At 49.8% G+C, this 15049-nt stretch overlaps 1 protein-coding gene across 1 annotated transcript in view; it reads left to right on the forward strand.

Moving 5' to 3' along the window:
- The window catches only part of LOC125947173 (L-cystatin-like), a 29194-nt gene extending 17299 nt beyond the window's left edge, over positions 1 to 11895 (forward strand). Inside the window, exons 3-4 of the mRNA XM_049671557.1 lie at positions 3799 to 3888; positions 11764 to 11895. Coding sequence (XP_049527514.1) covers positions 3799 to 3888; positions 11764 to 11895 — 222 coding nt within the window. The remainder of the gene's footprint in view (positions 1 to 3798; positions 3889 to 11763) is intronic.
- Positions 11896 to 15049: the final 3154 nt, after the last annotated feature.

The following is a 15049-nucleotide window of genomic DNA, read 5'->3' on the forward strand; positions in this document are numbered from 1 at the left end:
GTGATACCTTTTTCTTTACCAAGAATGTAGGAGACGCCCACTGACTTTTGGACGGCTTGATGATTTCGTCGCGCAGCATCTCGACGAGTTATTATTTATAGCTCCACGTTCTGGCGTCGAAACTCGGTACGGGCTCTGACGGCGTGGTCGAGCACATTCTTCGGTTATTATGCGACGTTTGGAGACTGGCACTTGTCGAATTCTTGCATACGATGAAAAGCTGTCGTTGTAATGCGGGTGGAGACCTTTGACTTGTGCTTGTTTAGCAAAAGTAGAGACAGCTGCGCCAGTTAGTGTGGTAACATAATTTTAAAACAGCACGAGAGACGCAAACAGAGAAAATAAAATTAGGGGCAGCTTCACACTAGTGGTGCGGCGAAGACTGGGCAAACAGCGATGCTGGCGACCCCACCTAGCTTTATCTCGGTTCGGCCAAGTTCTTGCGAGGCTATGCTTCAAGACTCGGCCACGTTTTGTGCAAGATCACGCCGGAATCATCGACAGCCCAAGGAGCAACGAACATTCGGTGATTAAAATATCTGTACGCTCAAACGCTTTTCCTCGGTTTCGCGGGCTCGTAACTCCGGATCTTATGCGAATCGCCGACGTTTCGCCGCCGCTTCTGCGGCGCGATAGTCGGGATCGGACCGAAGTCGTCTCACTCGCTCTTGAGTAGCGGCGCAGTGGCTTTTGCGCCGCGCTTCCTCTTCTTCGGGAGTGACGCTCTTCTTCGGCGCCCCCTCTTCGCGGCGATGTGCTCGGCGCGGAGACGGCGGGGCTTTTCTGCCGCCGCGGAGCTATATATCCCGTGGGTCGGCGCAGTGACGTCACGGCTTAGCTCCGCCTCTGCGCAGCCCCGGCAACCACTCCGCACGGCGCGGTGACTTCATGGCTCGGCAAAGCTAGGGCTAAGTGATGCGGCGCGCGCGATGACGTCACGGCTCACGCAGCGGTGGCGAGGCTTGGAGCGGTCGGTGCAGCTGGGGCGAAGCGTTGCTAGGCGATGCATGGTGACGTCGTCGCCAGGCGGAGGTTTTGCGGGGTAAACTCGACAGACCATCCTCGAGCTTAAACACCTTCGCTTGTTCACAGCAACGTCACGGTGCCATTGCGCTTGGACCCTTTCTGCACGACCAGCAGGATCGGCCCACATTTCGGCGTTACACCTAACGGAAAACGCCCAAGGTAAATAGCTTCGTTGTTAAAATGACAGGACCATGCACCATTTTGTTGTTTCTATTCTCTGCTGGCGTGCGTGGCGCAGTTTTATAATTATGATAGTGTATAATATCGAAGGCTGGTTCAGGAACACGGGCAGTCGTTGTAGGTTCGGTTGAATCCAAGAAGACAAGCGTATCGCTGACTGCTTTAACTTATTCAACATAAGCAATCTTCATGCCTTTGTTCAAGGTCTTACATTCCTGCATGAAGTTTTCCACCACAAACAGCACTTTTCCTCACCGCAATTGCACGATTGTCCTTGCCACGCCCGTTTCTCAGTAGAGTAGCCGGTGTTCGTCGCTCTTACGATCGCTTCCATGTCTTCCGTGTCTTCTGCGCTGGCGGAACGCTGGCGCGAGGTGGCATAATGACTTGATTTTCAAACACGGTCAAGGCATCGTGACTCGGAGAATTCTGTGGCTGTATCGCTTTGTCTTCGGATAGCGCTATCGACTTGTACTGATTGTAGATGACTGCACTGTGTTAGTTCAGGAAGTCCATGCCGAGAAGTACGTCTCGTGAGCGCTGTTGCAGGACAACGAAGGTCGCAGGGTAGGTTCGGTCGTGAACGTTAATTCTTCCCGCGGAGGTTCCAATCGGCGTTATTAGGTATCCTCCAGCTGTCTGAATTTGAGGGCCTTCCCATGCAGTATTAACTTTCTTCAACTGGTTGGCAAAGGGTCCACTTATAACAGAGTAGTCGAGATGGTCTTTTCGGCCTCTTCGTCATCGACAAGGGACCTTCGGCATTTCGATGAACAGCAACCGCGCCTCCATCAGTTGGTGTTTTTAGTTTTTCGGATATGCCTATGGACCGGCCACGAGCTGGGCTAGTGTATGGTCTGCGCTGCGGCGCCAGGTAGCGTCCTGATGACGGCGAACGGGAAGGCTGGCGACGAGTCCTCTCAGTTGTTGACAGGTAGTCGGCGATGTCACAAAGGTGGTCGCCCAGTATCTGCCGAGGAGCGTTGACGGCGAATCCTCGTGGACCCATGTCACGGTATGGAAACGACGGTACACATGGCCCACTTCTTCGCAGTGATAGCAAAGGGGACAGTGGTCGCGGGCGCGCCAAATGTCCCGTCTTCCGTGGGATGTTGCGTGGGGCAGCGGGTGGGTGGGCTGGCTACGGCGGCGGCGGCGGCAGGCGACGGAACCTGGTGGCATGCGACGTCGGCGTAGCTCAAGTCTTCTGGCTGGGCCTGCAGCGGTTGAGAAACTCTCTTTGATTGATGAATTTCTTCACGGAAGATGTCTGCAATTGAGGCCACCTGAAGCTGTGACGCGGATGACGATGATGATGCGACGAGGGCAGTAACGTCTGCAGCTCCTCTCGCACGACCTCTGTGATGGTTTGGCACAGGTTTTCTGCGTCCAGTGCTCCAGCTTCAGCGTAGTTCGTAGTCAGCGTGCGGCAGTGGTATTGCCTGTTGCGAATCTCTAGAGTTTTCTTGATGCTCGTGGCCCCAGAAAAGAACTCTTCCGGTCTTCGGCGAACACTTCTTGGTCAACACCCCGCACCAGGTAACAAAATTTGTTCGCTTCGGACATGTTGGGGTAGGCGTGGCGACAGAGTCGAGTCACCTCGTCCATAAAAATTGCGATGCTCTCACACGATAGCTGTACTCGGGCTTCTGGGAAAACTTCAGCTCTTTCCTTGCGTACAATATTTGTGAAGGTCTTCAGGAAGTAGCTTTGAAATTTTTCCCAAGTCGCTAATGTAGAATTCCGATTCTCGAGCCAGGTCCTCGCGGTGTCTTCCATGTAGAAATACACGTGGCACAGCTTATCTTCAGAATGGCAGTTTTTGAAGGTTGAGACCCTTTCGGAATTCTCGAGTCAGTTCTGTGCGGCGTCAGATGAAGCTCGGCGGAAGATACGTGGTTCCCTGTGTTGTTGCAGTACGATGGCTGCAGGCGATGCTCGCTTCTTGTTGTCGTAGTCGACTTGGCCGCGATCTTCCTGGTCTTCCCAGGTAGAAGTCCGTGCTTCGGGGGCATGCTTTGTAGCCTGCGGTTAACTCGATGGGTAGGGGCGTTGTCTTGCGGTTTTGTGCTTGACTGGGGCGTCCGTTACAAGAAATCCAAAGCACCTCCAGATGTCACTGTTGCAGTGATCGTGACCAGCAACAGTGGCCCAACGCAAGTCACGAAACAAACTTTATTTGGCGAACCTATGTCCAGAAAAACAAGCAACACTCATTACACTGATAGCGGCGAGCAGACTCGTCAATCGTCGAAATATCATCTGCGGATCAGACGCATTGGCTTTTTATACATGGCTCAATGAACCTTTAGCGTGATCACTGGTGTTATCTTGTAGTTACGTAAGTTCTAGTATGTACACAAGTACTCGCGTCGCGCACAAAATCTGATTAGACAATGTAGCATAGGCAACAGATACAACCAGTGGTAAAATTCAAGAAACACCCATGCAGAAAGGCGCGTCTTGAGTTCAGCGATAGCCTTTACCATTTTGTAGTGAAAGACCGAGGGTCGCTTGAAAAAAATACATAAGTACTCGTGGCAATATTTTCAAATTTCTAGTCCAGACGCTATCATTTCTTTCTTGTCCTAGGACGTGAATGGCACCAACTTCAGAGTGCTTTACGTGAGGGGGCCAAAGTGCAGACCAGATGAAGATTTGACGATCTGCGACGAGAATGAGGTATGGTACAATCTACCAGCAACGTCGAGCAATGTAGGCCTTGCCAAAAGTGTCAACAGACCTCGATATATGGCCGCAACTGTACTGGGCTTGTTTACTGTCGATAAGGGGTGATATAGTGTGTTCAAAGAAAAAAAGAGGTTCCACATGTCGACATTATCGACGGAACTAGAGTGTCAGTGGGCGTTTTGCGCTATGACGAGCTGGCTTCACAGAAGGCAACCCAGAAAAAAAAAGGATACCAGAAGGACAGCCCCGCCAGCCGGTGTCACTTCGACGAGAAGGCCACACTCGAGGCTACAATAAGAGAAATAAGGGAATCGAGGGAAATGAGTGAGGGCCTGGCCGCCTGCACGCACAACTTTCACCGTCTGTAGCAGCACTGTTGGGCTTTCATCAAAGACAACCGACAATAACCCAACTAGATTAGAGTCTTATACCTTGAAACAGCACTTGCAAGTTTTTCAATGTTCCTGGTGATTTTGTAAGGTTGAAACGGTGTAAGGAAACTTTTGTGCTTTAATGCGGTAAATGATGAGGGCCTGGCTAGCAGGACGCATAACTTTCAATGTCTGTAGCACCACTGTGGGCCTTTCATCAAAAACAATACTTGCAAGTTGAACCGGCGGATTTCACTGTTCTTGCTGATTTGTAACGTTCGTATTGACAGTTATTGTAAGGCTGAAACGGTATACGGCAAATTTCGTGCTTTAATGCGTTCGGACTTTCCTAAGAAATTGATATGAAAATGAGCATGGCTGTCATATTGAATACAAAATAATTTGCTAGAACGGGAGGAGTGAGACCGTCATCAACGTACGACATACGCTTTATGGGTAGATATAATTTCCGGTTTATTGCGGGGGCGTAGATTACCATGGCTTACAGAGCGGAATGAATCGGCAGTTCGGTCGCTTGTCTGAACCCAACTTTACGCTAAGTGACTGAGTGAGTGAAAGATGGTCCCCCCTCCCCCCTCTCTAAAGAAAAATTCTTTTTCCCGTAGTGACCAGGACGTAGCTCGTGGTGGTCAGGACGAAAATCTGTCCCCAATAATGCTACGTACGTAGTTTTGATTTAGTAGCGCAAGATATTTCTTTTCAGCAAGGTTTCATGTATTTAGTCAAAGTGAGGGCAATGGAATCAAGGTGGGTCAATATGGTCATGCTCATTTTAGATTTAAAAAAATTGAAACGTTTGTATGCTGCATTTCATTATTCTGAAAGGCGCACTTCAAGATCGGAAAACTGATGGCAATAAAAAAAATGTTTTCGCTTAGCTAAAACTTGCAATTCAAAATTACAGCGACTTCAGTGTTGTGCTAAATAAAAATGCCCTACGTTATGTTCTGTAAATGATTTTCACATTTTATTGTAATCAGAACTCATACAAAGAAATGCATGTTTGCATACGTATTGCGTGCTTCTGGAGGGGTGACGCTGCCCCTTGGAAACATCTTCGTTTCTCCCACTTCAGCTTAAGAAGTAGCACATAAAGGTCTCCTTAAAATACCTGGAATATAATTCGCAAAGAAGGCGCCATTATCGGACTCCTACTGCTTGTTGCACCAAATCTAAATATAACAAACAATACAGCATCATTAACACCCTTTCTTGAAAACTCATGTTAGGTGACAGATGCAAGATAACATGGCTTTCACAAAGTGTATTACAGTTTTCTAAAACTAATGCCGCTCACTTTCTTCTCCAGTTGGAGTGGAGGACCATATTACTACTGGGATAGATCTTTCGCTATTCAATTTTCTCTGCTGAGAATTTACCTTCATTTTGTGGTGAGAGCGGCGTGAAAGCATGTCCTCAGCTTTTGGTTAGTGTAACCTTAATAAATAAAAAAATTAACATCGACGATTTAAATTCATCCCCGATTGTCATGTACTGCATTAGGAATTAACTGCTATGCATTGGTTGACGTATTGCGCAATCCACTGATCGAACATCTTGCCGTGTCAACCGTCCAGACTTTTTGTGCCTTTAAATAATCCTCAACCATTCCGTATCTTTAACACGCACCTGCATCGTATTTATCGCGCTTTGGAATGGTGTATGATATATATATATATATATATATATATATATATCATACGCTAACCAACAAAAACCCCAAGGACCACGTCTTTGTCGGCGTCTTCTGACATGAATAATAAAAATTGGGCCTCTCGGTTTTCTTTCTTCTCTTTATATATATATATATATATATATATATATATATATATTCTCGCGAAGCACTTTGGAAGTAAGAGTTCGCGACTAGCACGATAGAGCAGCGAGAGGTAACACAGCCGATCGAGCACCGAAACAAGGTTTATCTTCCTCGTCGGCGTTCTCCCTCTTATAGCCACAGCCCCACTTATTTTACAGTACAGTTATGTCCCCCGCGGAAAAGGGAGCCGTCCCGGCGACCTATGGGTACGACAACACAGGCGGATCATAGTACGGCTTGAGACGCTGGACATGCACAATTTCGCGTCCTCGACGGCGATGATCCAAAGGTAGCTCGAGGGGTTCCACAATATAGTTGACTGGAGACGATTGGTTGATCACGCGGTATGGGCCCTGGTACTTCGACGCGAGTTTCGGTGACAGTCCAGGGGTAGGGGCTGGAACCCAAAGCCACACTAGCGAGCCAGGAGCATAGGATGCAGGAGCAGGGGAAGTTTCTCGAAGGTACTTCTGGCGTTGCTGGTCTTCGGACGTAAAGATGCGGGATAGCTTGCGACACTCTTCTGCGTGTGCAGCAGCTTCAGACAAGGTAGTGGTTTCCGTGGTGCCAGGGCGGTACGGAAGGATAGTATCCATTGGGGAAAAAGGTTCGCGTCCGTACAGTAGAAAGAAGGGCGAAAATCCCGTGGTAGTCTGCGTGGCGGTATTGTAAGCGTAGGTCAGAAATGGTAGATCATGGTCCCATTTGCTTTGGTCGGAGGCAACGTACATGGCCAGCATGTCACCTAGAGTGCGATTAAAGCGCTCGGTCATGCCATTGGTCTGCGGATGGTATGCAGTAGTGGTGCGATGAATGAGGCGGCATTCTTTGAGGAGAGCCTCGATGACGTCGGAGAAGAAGACGCGGCCTCTGTCACTGAGTAATTCCCTGGGAGCTCCGTGGCGAGGGATGATGCGGCGCAGGAGAAACCAGGCGACGTCGCGTGCGGAAGCGCTGGGCAAAGGGGAAGTTTCCATAAGCGCGTAAGATGGTCGATGGCCACGATTACCCAGCGGTTGCCGTCGGATGTGAGTGGCAGAGGTCCATAAATGTCGATGCCGACTCGATCAAAAGCACGTGCTGGGCAAGGCAAAGGCTGCAATGGAGCAGTTGAACGACGAGGAGGATCTTTGCGGCGTTGGCAAACGATACAGGAGCGGACATAATGACGGATGAATCGATACATCCCCCGCCAGTAGTAACGAACGCGTAAACGCGCGTATGTCTTAAGTACACCTGCATGCGCACACTGGGGGTCGTCGTGGAACGCTGCACAAATATCCGAATGTAGATGCCGAGGGATGACAAGCAACCATTTGCGGCCGTCCGGGAGGTAGTTACGACGGTACAAGAGCCCGTCGCGAATGGAGAAGTGGTGTGCTTGGCGACGTATTGCGCGAGTGGTAGTGGGTGGCGATGGGGTGGATAAGAAACTTAGCATGGACACAATCCATGGGTCTTTCTGCTGCTTCAGAAGAATGTCCGTGGCAGCAAGGGAAGACTCGTACAATGAGGCCTTCGGGGAGCTAACCTCATCTATTAGTGGCGAACGAGACAAGGCATCCGCATCCGAGTGTTTTCGGCCAGAACGGTACAGCACTCGAATGTCATACTCCTGCAGTCGAAGCGCCCATCGAGCCAAACGACAGGATGGTTCTTTCAAGAACGACAGCCAGCACAGCGAATGGTGATCAGTTATCACGTCAAATGGGCGGCCATAGAGATACGAACGGAATTTGGTTATGACCCGAATTATAGCGAGGCATTCTTTTTCTGTTACAGAATAGTTCGATTCTGCTTTAGTGAGTGCACGACTGGCGAAGGCGACGACGCACTCATCGAAGGCAGCCTTTCTCTGAGCGAGAACGGCACCAAGGCCGACGCCACTGGCATCCGTGTGGATTTCAGTAGGAGCGCTTGGGTCGAAATGGCGCAGGATTGGAGGAGACGTCAAGAGACGACGCAGCTTTGTGAATGCGGCATCGCAATCCGGTGACCAGGTCGAAAGGTTGTGGCCACCACGAAGAAGCTGCGTTAAAGGTGCTATGATGCTGGCGAAATTGCGGATGCAACGGCGGAAGTATGACGCTAACCGAATGAAGCTGCGCAGTTCTTTCAAGGTCTGTGGTCGTGGAAACTGGGCAACAGCTTGTAGTTTGGCCGGATCAGGGAGTACACCTTCTTTCGACACGACATGGCCGAGGATTACCAGCTGCCGGGCGGCGAAGCGACACTTCTTCAGGTTAAGCTGGAGGCCAGCATCGGCGATGCATTTGAGGACGCGTTCAAGTGGAAGTAAGTGGGAAGGAAAGTCCGGTGAAAAGATAACGATGTCGTCCAGATAACACAGGCATATCTGCCATTTGAGGCCGCGCAATATGTTGTCCATCATTCTTTCAAATGTGGCAGGCGCGTGACACAGGCCAATTGGCATCACGGTGAATTCAAATAAACCATCAGGTGTGATGAAGGCCGTCTTTGGACGGTCTGACTCAGCCACTGGTACTTGCCAGTACCCGGATCGTAAGTCTAAAGATGAGAAGAATTCGGCGCCTTGTAGGCAGTCTAGTGCGTCGTCAATACGGGGTAGTGGATAAACGTCCTTGCGGGTGATCTTATTGAGGCGCCGGTAGTCCACGCAAATCGAATTGTGCCATCTTTCTTTTTGACCAGCACTACAGGAGAAGCCCAGGGACCGTGCGAAGGTTGTATGACACCGCGCTGGAGCATGTCTCCAACATGCTCAGCGATGACGCTACGCTCAGTGGCGGATACACGATACGGCCTGTGGCGTAAGGGCGCATGGTAGCCGGTGTCGATGTGATGGACAACAGTGGAAGTACGGCCTAAGCGAGATTGTTGTAGGTCGAATGACGTGCGAAAGCAGTCAAGGAGATTGACGATCTGGGCGTGCTGACCGGGAGTGAGGTTAGGATCAATACACCTGGAAAATGTAGGGTCACACGGCGGCACCGAAGGAGAAACTTGAAGGGCCATAGCGTCAACCTGAGGCTAAGCCGGGTCGTCAGGCACATCATAAAGGAAGCTTGGTTCGATTTCGTCAGCATAACCAAGACACTCATCGTGGAGCAGGCTAGCAGGGTAAGGAAACATGTTTGAGACATAAAGTGCGCTGGAACCTTGTCGAATGACAAGAAGGGCAAAAGGAAGCAAGAAGAGATGACGGCGAGCAACAAGCTTAGACTGCGTGAAAAGAACTGTGGAGTCGGGAAATCCGACGCAGGAAACGGGTACAAGTGCGGCAGAGTATGGAGGAATCTCGGTGTCGGCGGTGACGAAAACATGACCGGAAGCGTCGTTGGTATCTTCAAAAGCCTGGTTGCCGAATGGCGACAGAGCGAGTTCCACACGGGCACAATCAATAACGGCATGATGAGTTGACGGAAAGTCCCATCCTAAAATCATGGCATGGGAGCAGCGAGGCAGAATAACGAACTCAACACGGTATAAAGTTCCACTTATAAGAACACGCACGGTACACATCCCTAAGGGTTCAATGGGCGCAGCGCTTGCGGTGCGTAATGAAACGGCAGAATATGGCGTCGCGACTTTTCTTAGTTGAAGACGAAGCTGGTTCTAAATCACTGATATTGCTGCTCCCGTGTCTACAAGCGCATGAACGGCAATGTCCTCTGCATAAACTTCAAGGACGTTCGCAGGAAATAAATTAGGGCTTGTGGTGTTCGTTGAGATCGCAGTTCTTGCCTCCGGAACTGCATTCCTTAGTTTTCCTCTCGGATAGCTTCAGGGCGACGGACAAGCGGCGACAGAGAACGCCGACGGGGTGACGGAGACCGACGGGTATTGAAGGTGCGGGACGCAGGAGGTGGGGCTTCGAAGTGCTGAGCGGCAGGTGTGGAACGGAACGGAGAGTCGAAACCGCTGATTTGCGCCCTCGGAGAATCCGCAGGATACCATCTGCGCCGGCGGCAAAACCGTGCTACATGCCCAGGCAGGCCGCACGAATAACAGATAGGGCGGTTGTCGTGGGTGCGCCATGGATTGACAGCAGCGGGCTGAGACTGATGGAGATATTGGCGAGGTGGGCGCACAGGCTGCTGTGGCGGCCAGGAACTGCTTGTAGGGCATATGTTGCAGCTAAATGCGGAGGTGAGGGAAAGGCGCTGGTAGGTCGCGATTGAATAGCTGCAGACGGGGGCCTTGGATTCGCGACAACGGCAGCGTACGTAAGTGGAACAGGTGTAGGAGGCGGTTGATGAGCAAGTGGGACGGCGTTAGCGACTTGTTCCTGTATCACCTGACGGAGATCGGGAGACAAGGGCGACTCTGGCGCTTGACTGGCTGGCAGAAGAGAGAGTTGGCGTGCCACTTCTTCTCGTACAAATTGCTTGATTTGGTCGAAGATCTCTGAACTGGAAGTAGCACTGACACCCTCACTCAGAGCTGAAAGCGCGACGTCCGGAGCGAGAGCTCGGCGGGTAGAAAGGCGTTGTTTGCGCAGCTCTTCATAGCTCTGGCAAAGCGTCAGGAGGTCGTTGACCGTCTGAGGATTCTTCGCCAAGAGCATTTGGAAGGCGTCATCTTCTACGCCTTTCAAGATGTTGATCTTGTCATCTTCGGTCATATCTGGGTTGATACGCCGGCAAATATCAACTACATCTTCAATGTAGCTGGTAAAGGTGTCGCCCTTTCGTTGGGCACGACAGCGAAGCTGTTGTTCAGCGCGAAGTTTGCGCACAGCAGGGCGACCAAAGACCTCTTGAAGTGTCATTCGGAAAGCTGTCCAGGGGTAAAGTCAGCCTTATGGTTCCGGAACCAAAGATGGGCGACGCCGGAAAGGTAGAATGGGACGTAACCAAGCTTGTCAGCTTCAGTCCATTTGTTGTGGGCACTCACTCGGTTGTACAGTGACAGCCAGTCCTCTACGTCATGATCGTCAGTGCGATTGAATATGGGAGGATCCCGTTGGCGTGGCGTGCCAGGGCAGATGACCGGAGGCGGTGCTTGAGGTGGATTGGGAGGACTATAGTCTCCTTAGGCATGGGAGCTGTGATAGGGATCGTCCGGCTTCCCAGTTCCAGTTTTGCAAAAGGCCGAGCACCTTCCACCAAATGTCCCGAAGCACTTTGGAAGTAAGCGTTCGCGACTAGCACCATAGAGCAGCGAGAGGTAACACAGCCGATCGAGCACCGAATCAAGGTTTATCTTCTTCCTCGTCGTCGTTCTCCCTCTTATAGCCACAGACCCACTGCTCCTTATTTTACAGTACAATATATATATATATATATATATATATATATATATATATATATATATATTGTAGCGGCAATGCGCGGAGGTTAGAAGAAGACAGAGAGGTGGCGCGCAGCGTGCGCTTGAACTGGGCGGTTGATCGTACCGGACTGGTTTTCGCCTTCGGCTGCTCCCTTCGTGTGCTCTCATCAATCACCTGTAAATAAACTCACACCTTCGTAACAATATATATATATGCTTACTATTGCATTGTGCGAATAATGCTTGTTGATCCAACTGTAGTGAACCCACCCCGTTCACATTGCCTTCTTGGAGACCTGTAAGGCGTTCATAACTATGCTAATAATCATTTAACCAAATAAACAATTCTTAGTATAGACTCTGGGACCATTACGATACAGCTCTGTTGTCCCTTTTCAGCCCCCGGAAAATTGCCTGGCCATTGTTTACGCATCGCAATACAACTCTCAAAGGAATCTGATTATGCATTCATGTTCTCAGCAGGGCGGTGGCGGCCGCTTCCCCCCTGAAGAGCAAACCTTGTCGCCGTAAGGTTACGGGAAGTAGATGTGAATAAAGAAACCTTTATTGAGAAAACTAGCCTCTGCCCATTGCTCGAAACAAGGATAACACTAATTAAGTAGTGCTTCTCAGTGAAGAGACCTAAGTGAACGGCACGTTTCAGACGACTTTCAAAGTTAAGAGAAAAGAAGAATAAACAGTAATTGGAAGTCAGAACGACAACATAATCGGCGATGCGCTGTTGCAGAATACGCATTGAGTGGAATACTTATGATTTAATAAGCTGTCGAGGATTAGCATGGACATCAACAACGTCATTGAAAATACACGATTGTTATGCTACACATACCATACACGTGTTCTCAAACTTTTCATAGCACTGGGCCTATGGGGCTTGAGCTTTCAATTTAAACGTATTGCCTCCAGAAATAGAAAGTTGCAAATATACCTGTGGTAGTCTAAAAAGGATTACATTTTCTTTCTTAGTAAGCCCTGAGGGATCGAATGCTTTTACTGAAGTAGCACTTTCCATGCATGTTTAAAACAAGAAATGGCAAAGAAATTCTGAGTGAAGAGATTAGATTTTGGAAGGGCTGCCGACCTAAATTATTACACACTTGATAGACTGCATATGCCTTCTTCGAGCTTCTCAAGTTCACAATCACAACTGCACGAGGAATGGTTGCACATGATATAAGATTTTTCGTGGAACCTATGGCAAGCGATGCGTGCCATTAAGAGTATTGGGACGCGAGTACGCATGGAGGAGAGAGAGGGACGACTCGACGGCTAGAATCCCAACTGTCAACTGGTCTTATTTGTCTTTTGCTTCAGCCGCCCTTGGGGCTGCTCGCCCTTTCCACTCGTCACCATTGGTGGAGAGTGGAGGACGGAGGCGCGGGGTGCAACCGGTCCCGAGGTGCGCTCGCTGCTCGCCCTTGCCTGCACGTTGTGGCCCTCTCGGGGCCGCTACAAAAGCCTGCTGCACAGTCTTAGTACTATAGTTACGTCATGAGACCAGGAAAGGTTGATGTTGATGCAAGGAAATGATTTATGTGAACTAACTTTACCATACCGTACCGTACCATACCATACCGTACCGTACCGTATACCGTACCATACCATACCGTACCATACCATGGATGCGCGTAAAAGACCGTGTTGATGTTAGTCTCTGTTGTGTTCCTATCCCGATATGTTACACCTGTTGTGGTTATGGAGTAGCTGTGATAAACGAGCGAACACCAATGCGCATGTGTAACCAGGTGCCACTTATTTAAATGGGCGTGTGCGCTACGTTTTATGTTCAGTGTGTTTTGGGGCTGCCCGCTGGCATGCCGAAACACAGGACTTGAAAAGCATGTCTCTGTTCTGAATATTCTACATGATTGGTGACGAGGATGGGATCCCAACGGAAGCCTCCAAGACCGAAGCTACCAGGGGCGCCACGCTCGGCAAGCTTGCAGAGTTCGATCCGAACTGCGGCAACTGTAACATTTTCTTCGAGCGTTTCGAGTGCTTCGTCGCTGCGAACAACGTCACAGAGTACAGGAAGTTGCAAGTGCTCTTGACGTCCATCGGGGAGAAAGCATACGTCACGCTCAGGAGCCTTCTTCTGCCGAAGACCCTTACCCAGGAGACGTCACACGTCTCCTGGGTAATCACTACACGCTGACAAGCTCCGTGGTCATGGAAAGGTATCGTTTCAACCAAAGGAAACAGGAGCCACACGAAAACATCAGCGACTTTATAGTAGGACTCAAGAAATTGGCGGCAACATGTGAATTGGGTACATTTCTGGGGCATGCCTTGCGAGATCGTCTCATCGCTGGACTAGGTTCCGACGCCGAACGCGGCCGGCTTCTGGCTACGCCTGACGTCGAACTAACCTGGAACCGCACCTGCAGTATTGTAGCAGCTATGGAATCGGCTACCAGAACCACTCAGGAAATGGTGGATAACCTCGTATCGAAGACAACAGTCGAGAGCGACGTTCACTTGCACAAGGAAACAACGTCGCAGCGGCAAGCATCCAGTGCGGAGTACGCCAGGACTGCCACGCCGAAAACTGCATTAACAGCGGTTCCACTAGAGACTAAGATGTGTCATCGCTGCCGTGGGTGGCCCTCTCCTGTAAGTTGCCCTTTCATGAAGAGCTGGTGTTTTAAATGTCAGAAGAAAGAACACTTAGCCAAAATGTGCAAAACAAGGGATATGACTTTCGTAGGGAAGGAAGAAGCGCATGATGAATTCTTAACTCTGTGTCACACAGACCGAAGGTCTGGCACGCCTGCCATTCCAGCACATTTGCTGGTAAACGGAAAAGAGATTCCGATGGAGCTTCATACAGGTGGAGCTGTATCAGTAATGAGGGAAGCAGACTGTTTAAAGCACTTCCCCGACGCAAGTTTCAGGGAAACAGATGTAAGACTAGTTGCCTACAATGTCACGCCTGCGTGGTCAAAGGTATCGTTGATGTCGATGTAAACTACCATGACCAGCGCGTTCGCTTGCCACTGGTAATTGCTAAGGATACCACAGGGACCCGAATGCCAACATTATCAGGTCGGGAGTGGATAATGGAAATAAAAGTCGACTGGCCGAATGTAGTACGGGTGAAGAACGTCCGTGAGGAAGCACAGCTCAATGATAAATACCGTGAGGTATTTCAACCAGAATACGGTGCCATCAAAGGGTTTAAAGCTAGCATTGTTCTCAAGGAAGGTGCTACTCTTGTTTTTTATCAAGCGAGACGAGTGCCATACACTTCACGCGAGCAGGTAGAACAAGAGTTGCTTCATATGGAAAAGGCAGACATTGTGTACAGCGTGAGGCACATTACTTGCGTGACCCCACTAGTGATAGTACCTAAAAAAGAATAATGGGATTCGGTTGGTTGGTGATTCACAGTCAATCCTTTCGTAGAAGTTGCCCATTTTCCTCTACCTCTGCCTGAGGATATTGTCACCACCTTGCAAGGCGGAGCCGTATTTTTGATTATTGACCTGAGTAAGGCTTATCTGTAACTTGAATTAGATGAACCCGCTCACGAACTTCTCCCAGTCAACACGAATATAGGCCTTTTTCGGTACCGGCGCATACCTTACGGTGTTGCCTGTGCATCGCTTGCATTTCAATCTGAGATGGACCAGATCCTGCATTTATTGCCGGGCACGTCCTGCTA

The sequence above is a fragment of the Dermacentor silvarum genome, chromosome 7 (assembly GCF_013339745.2).
Source record: "Dermacentor silvarum isolate Dsil-2018 chromosome 7, BIME_Dsil_1.4, whole genome shotgun sequence".
In the NCBI taxonomy this organism is placed as follows: Eukaryota; Metazoa; Arthropoda; class Arachnida; order Ixodida; family Ixodidae; genus Dermacentor; species Dermacentor silvarum.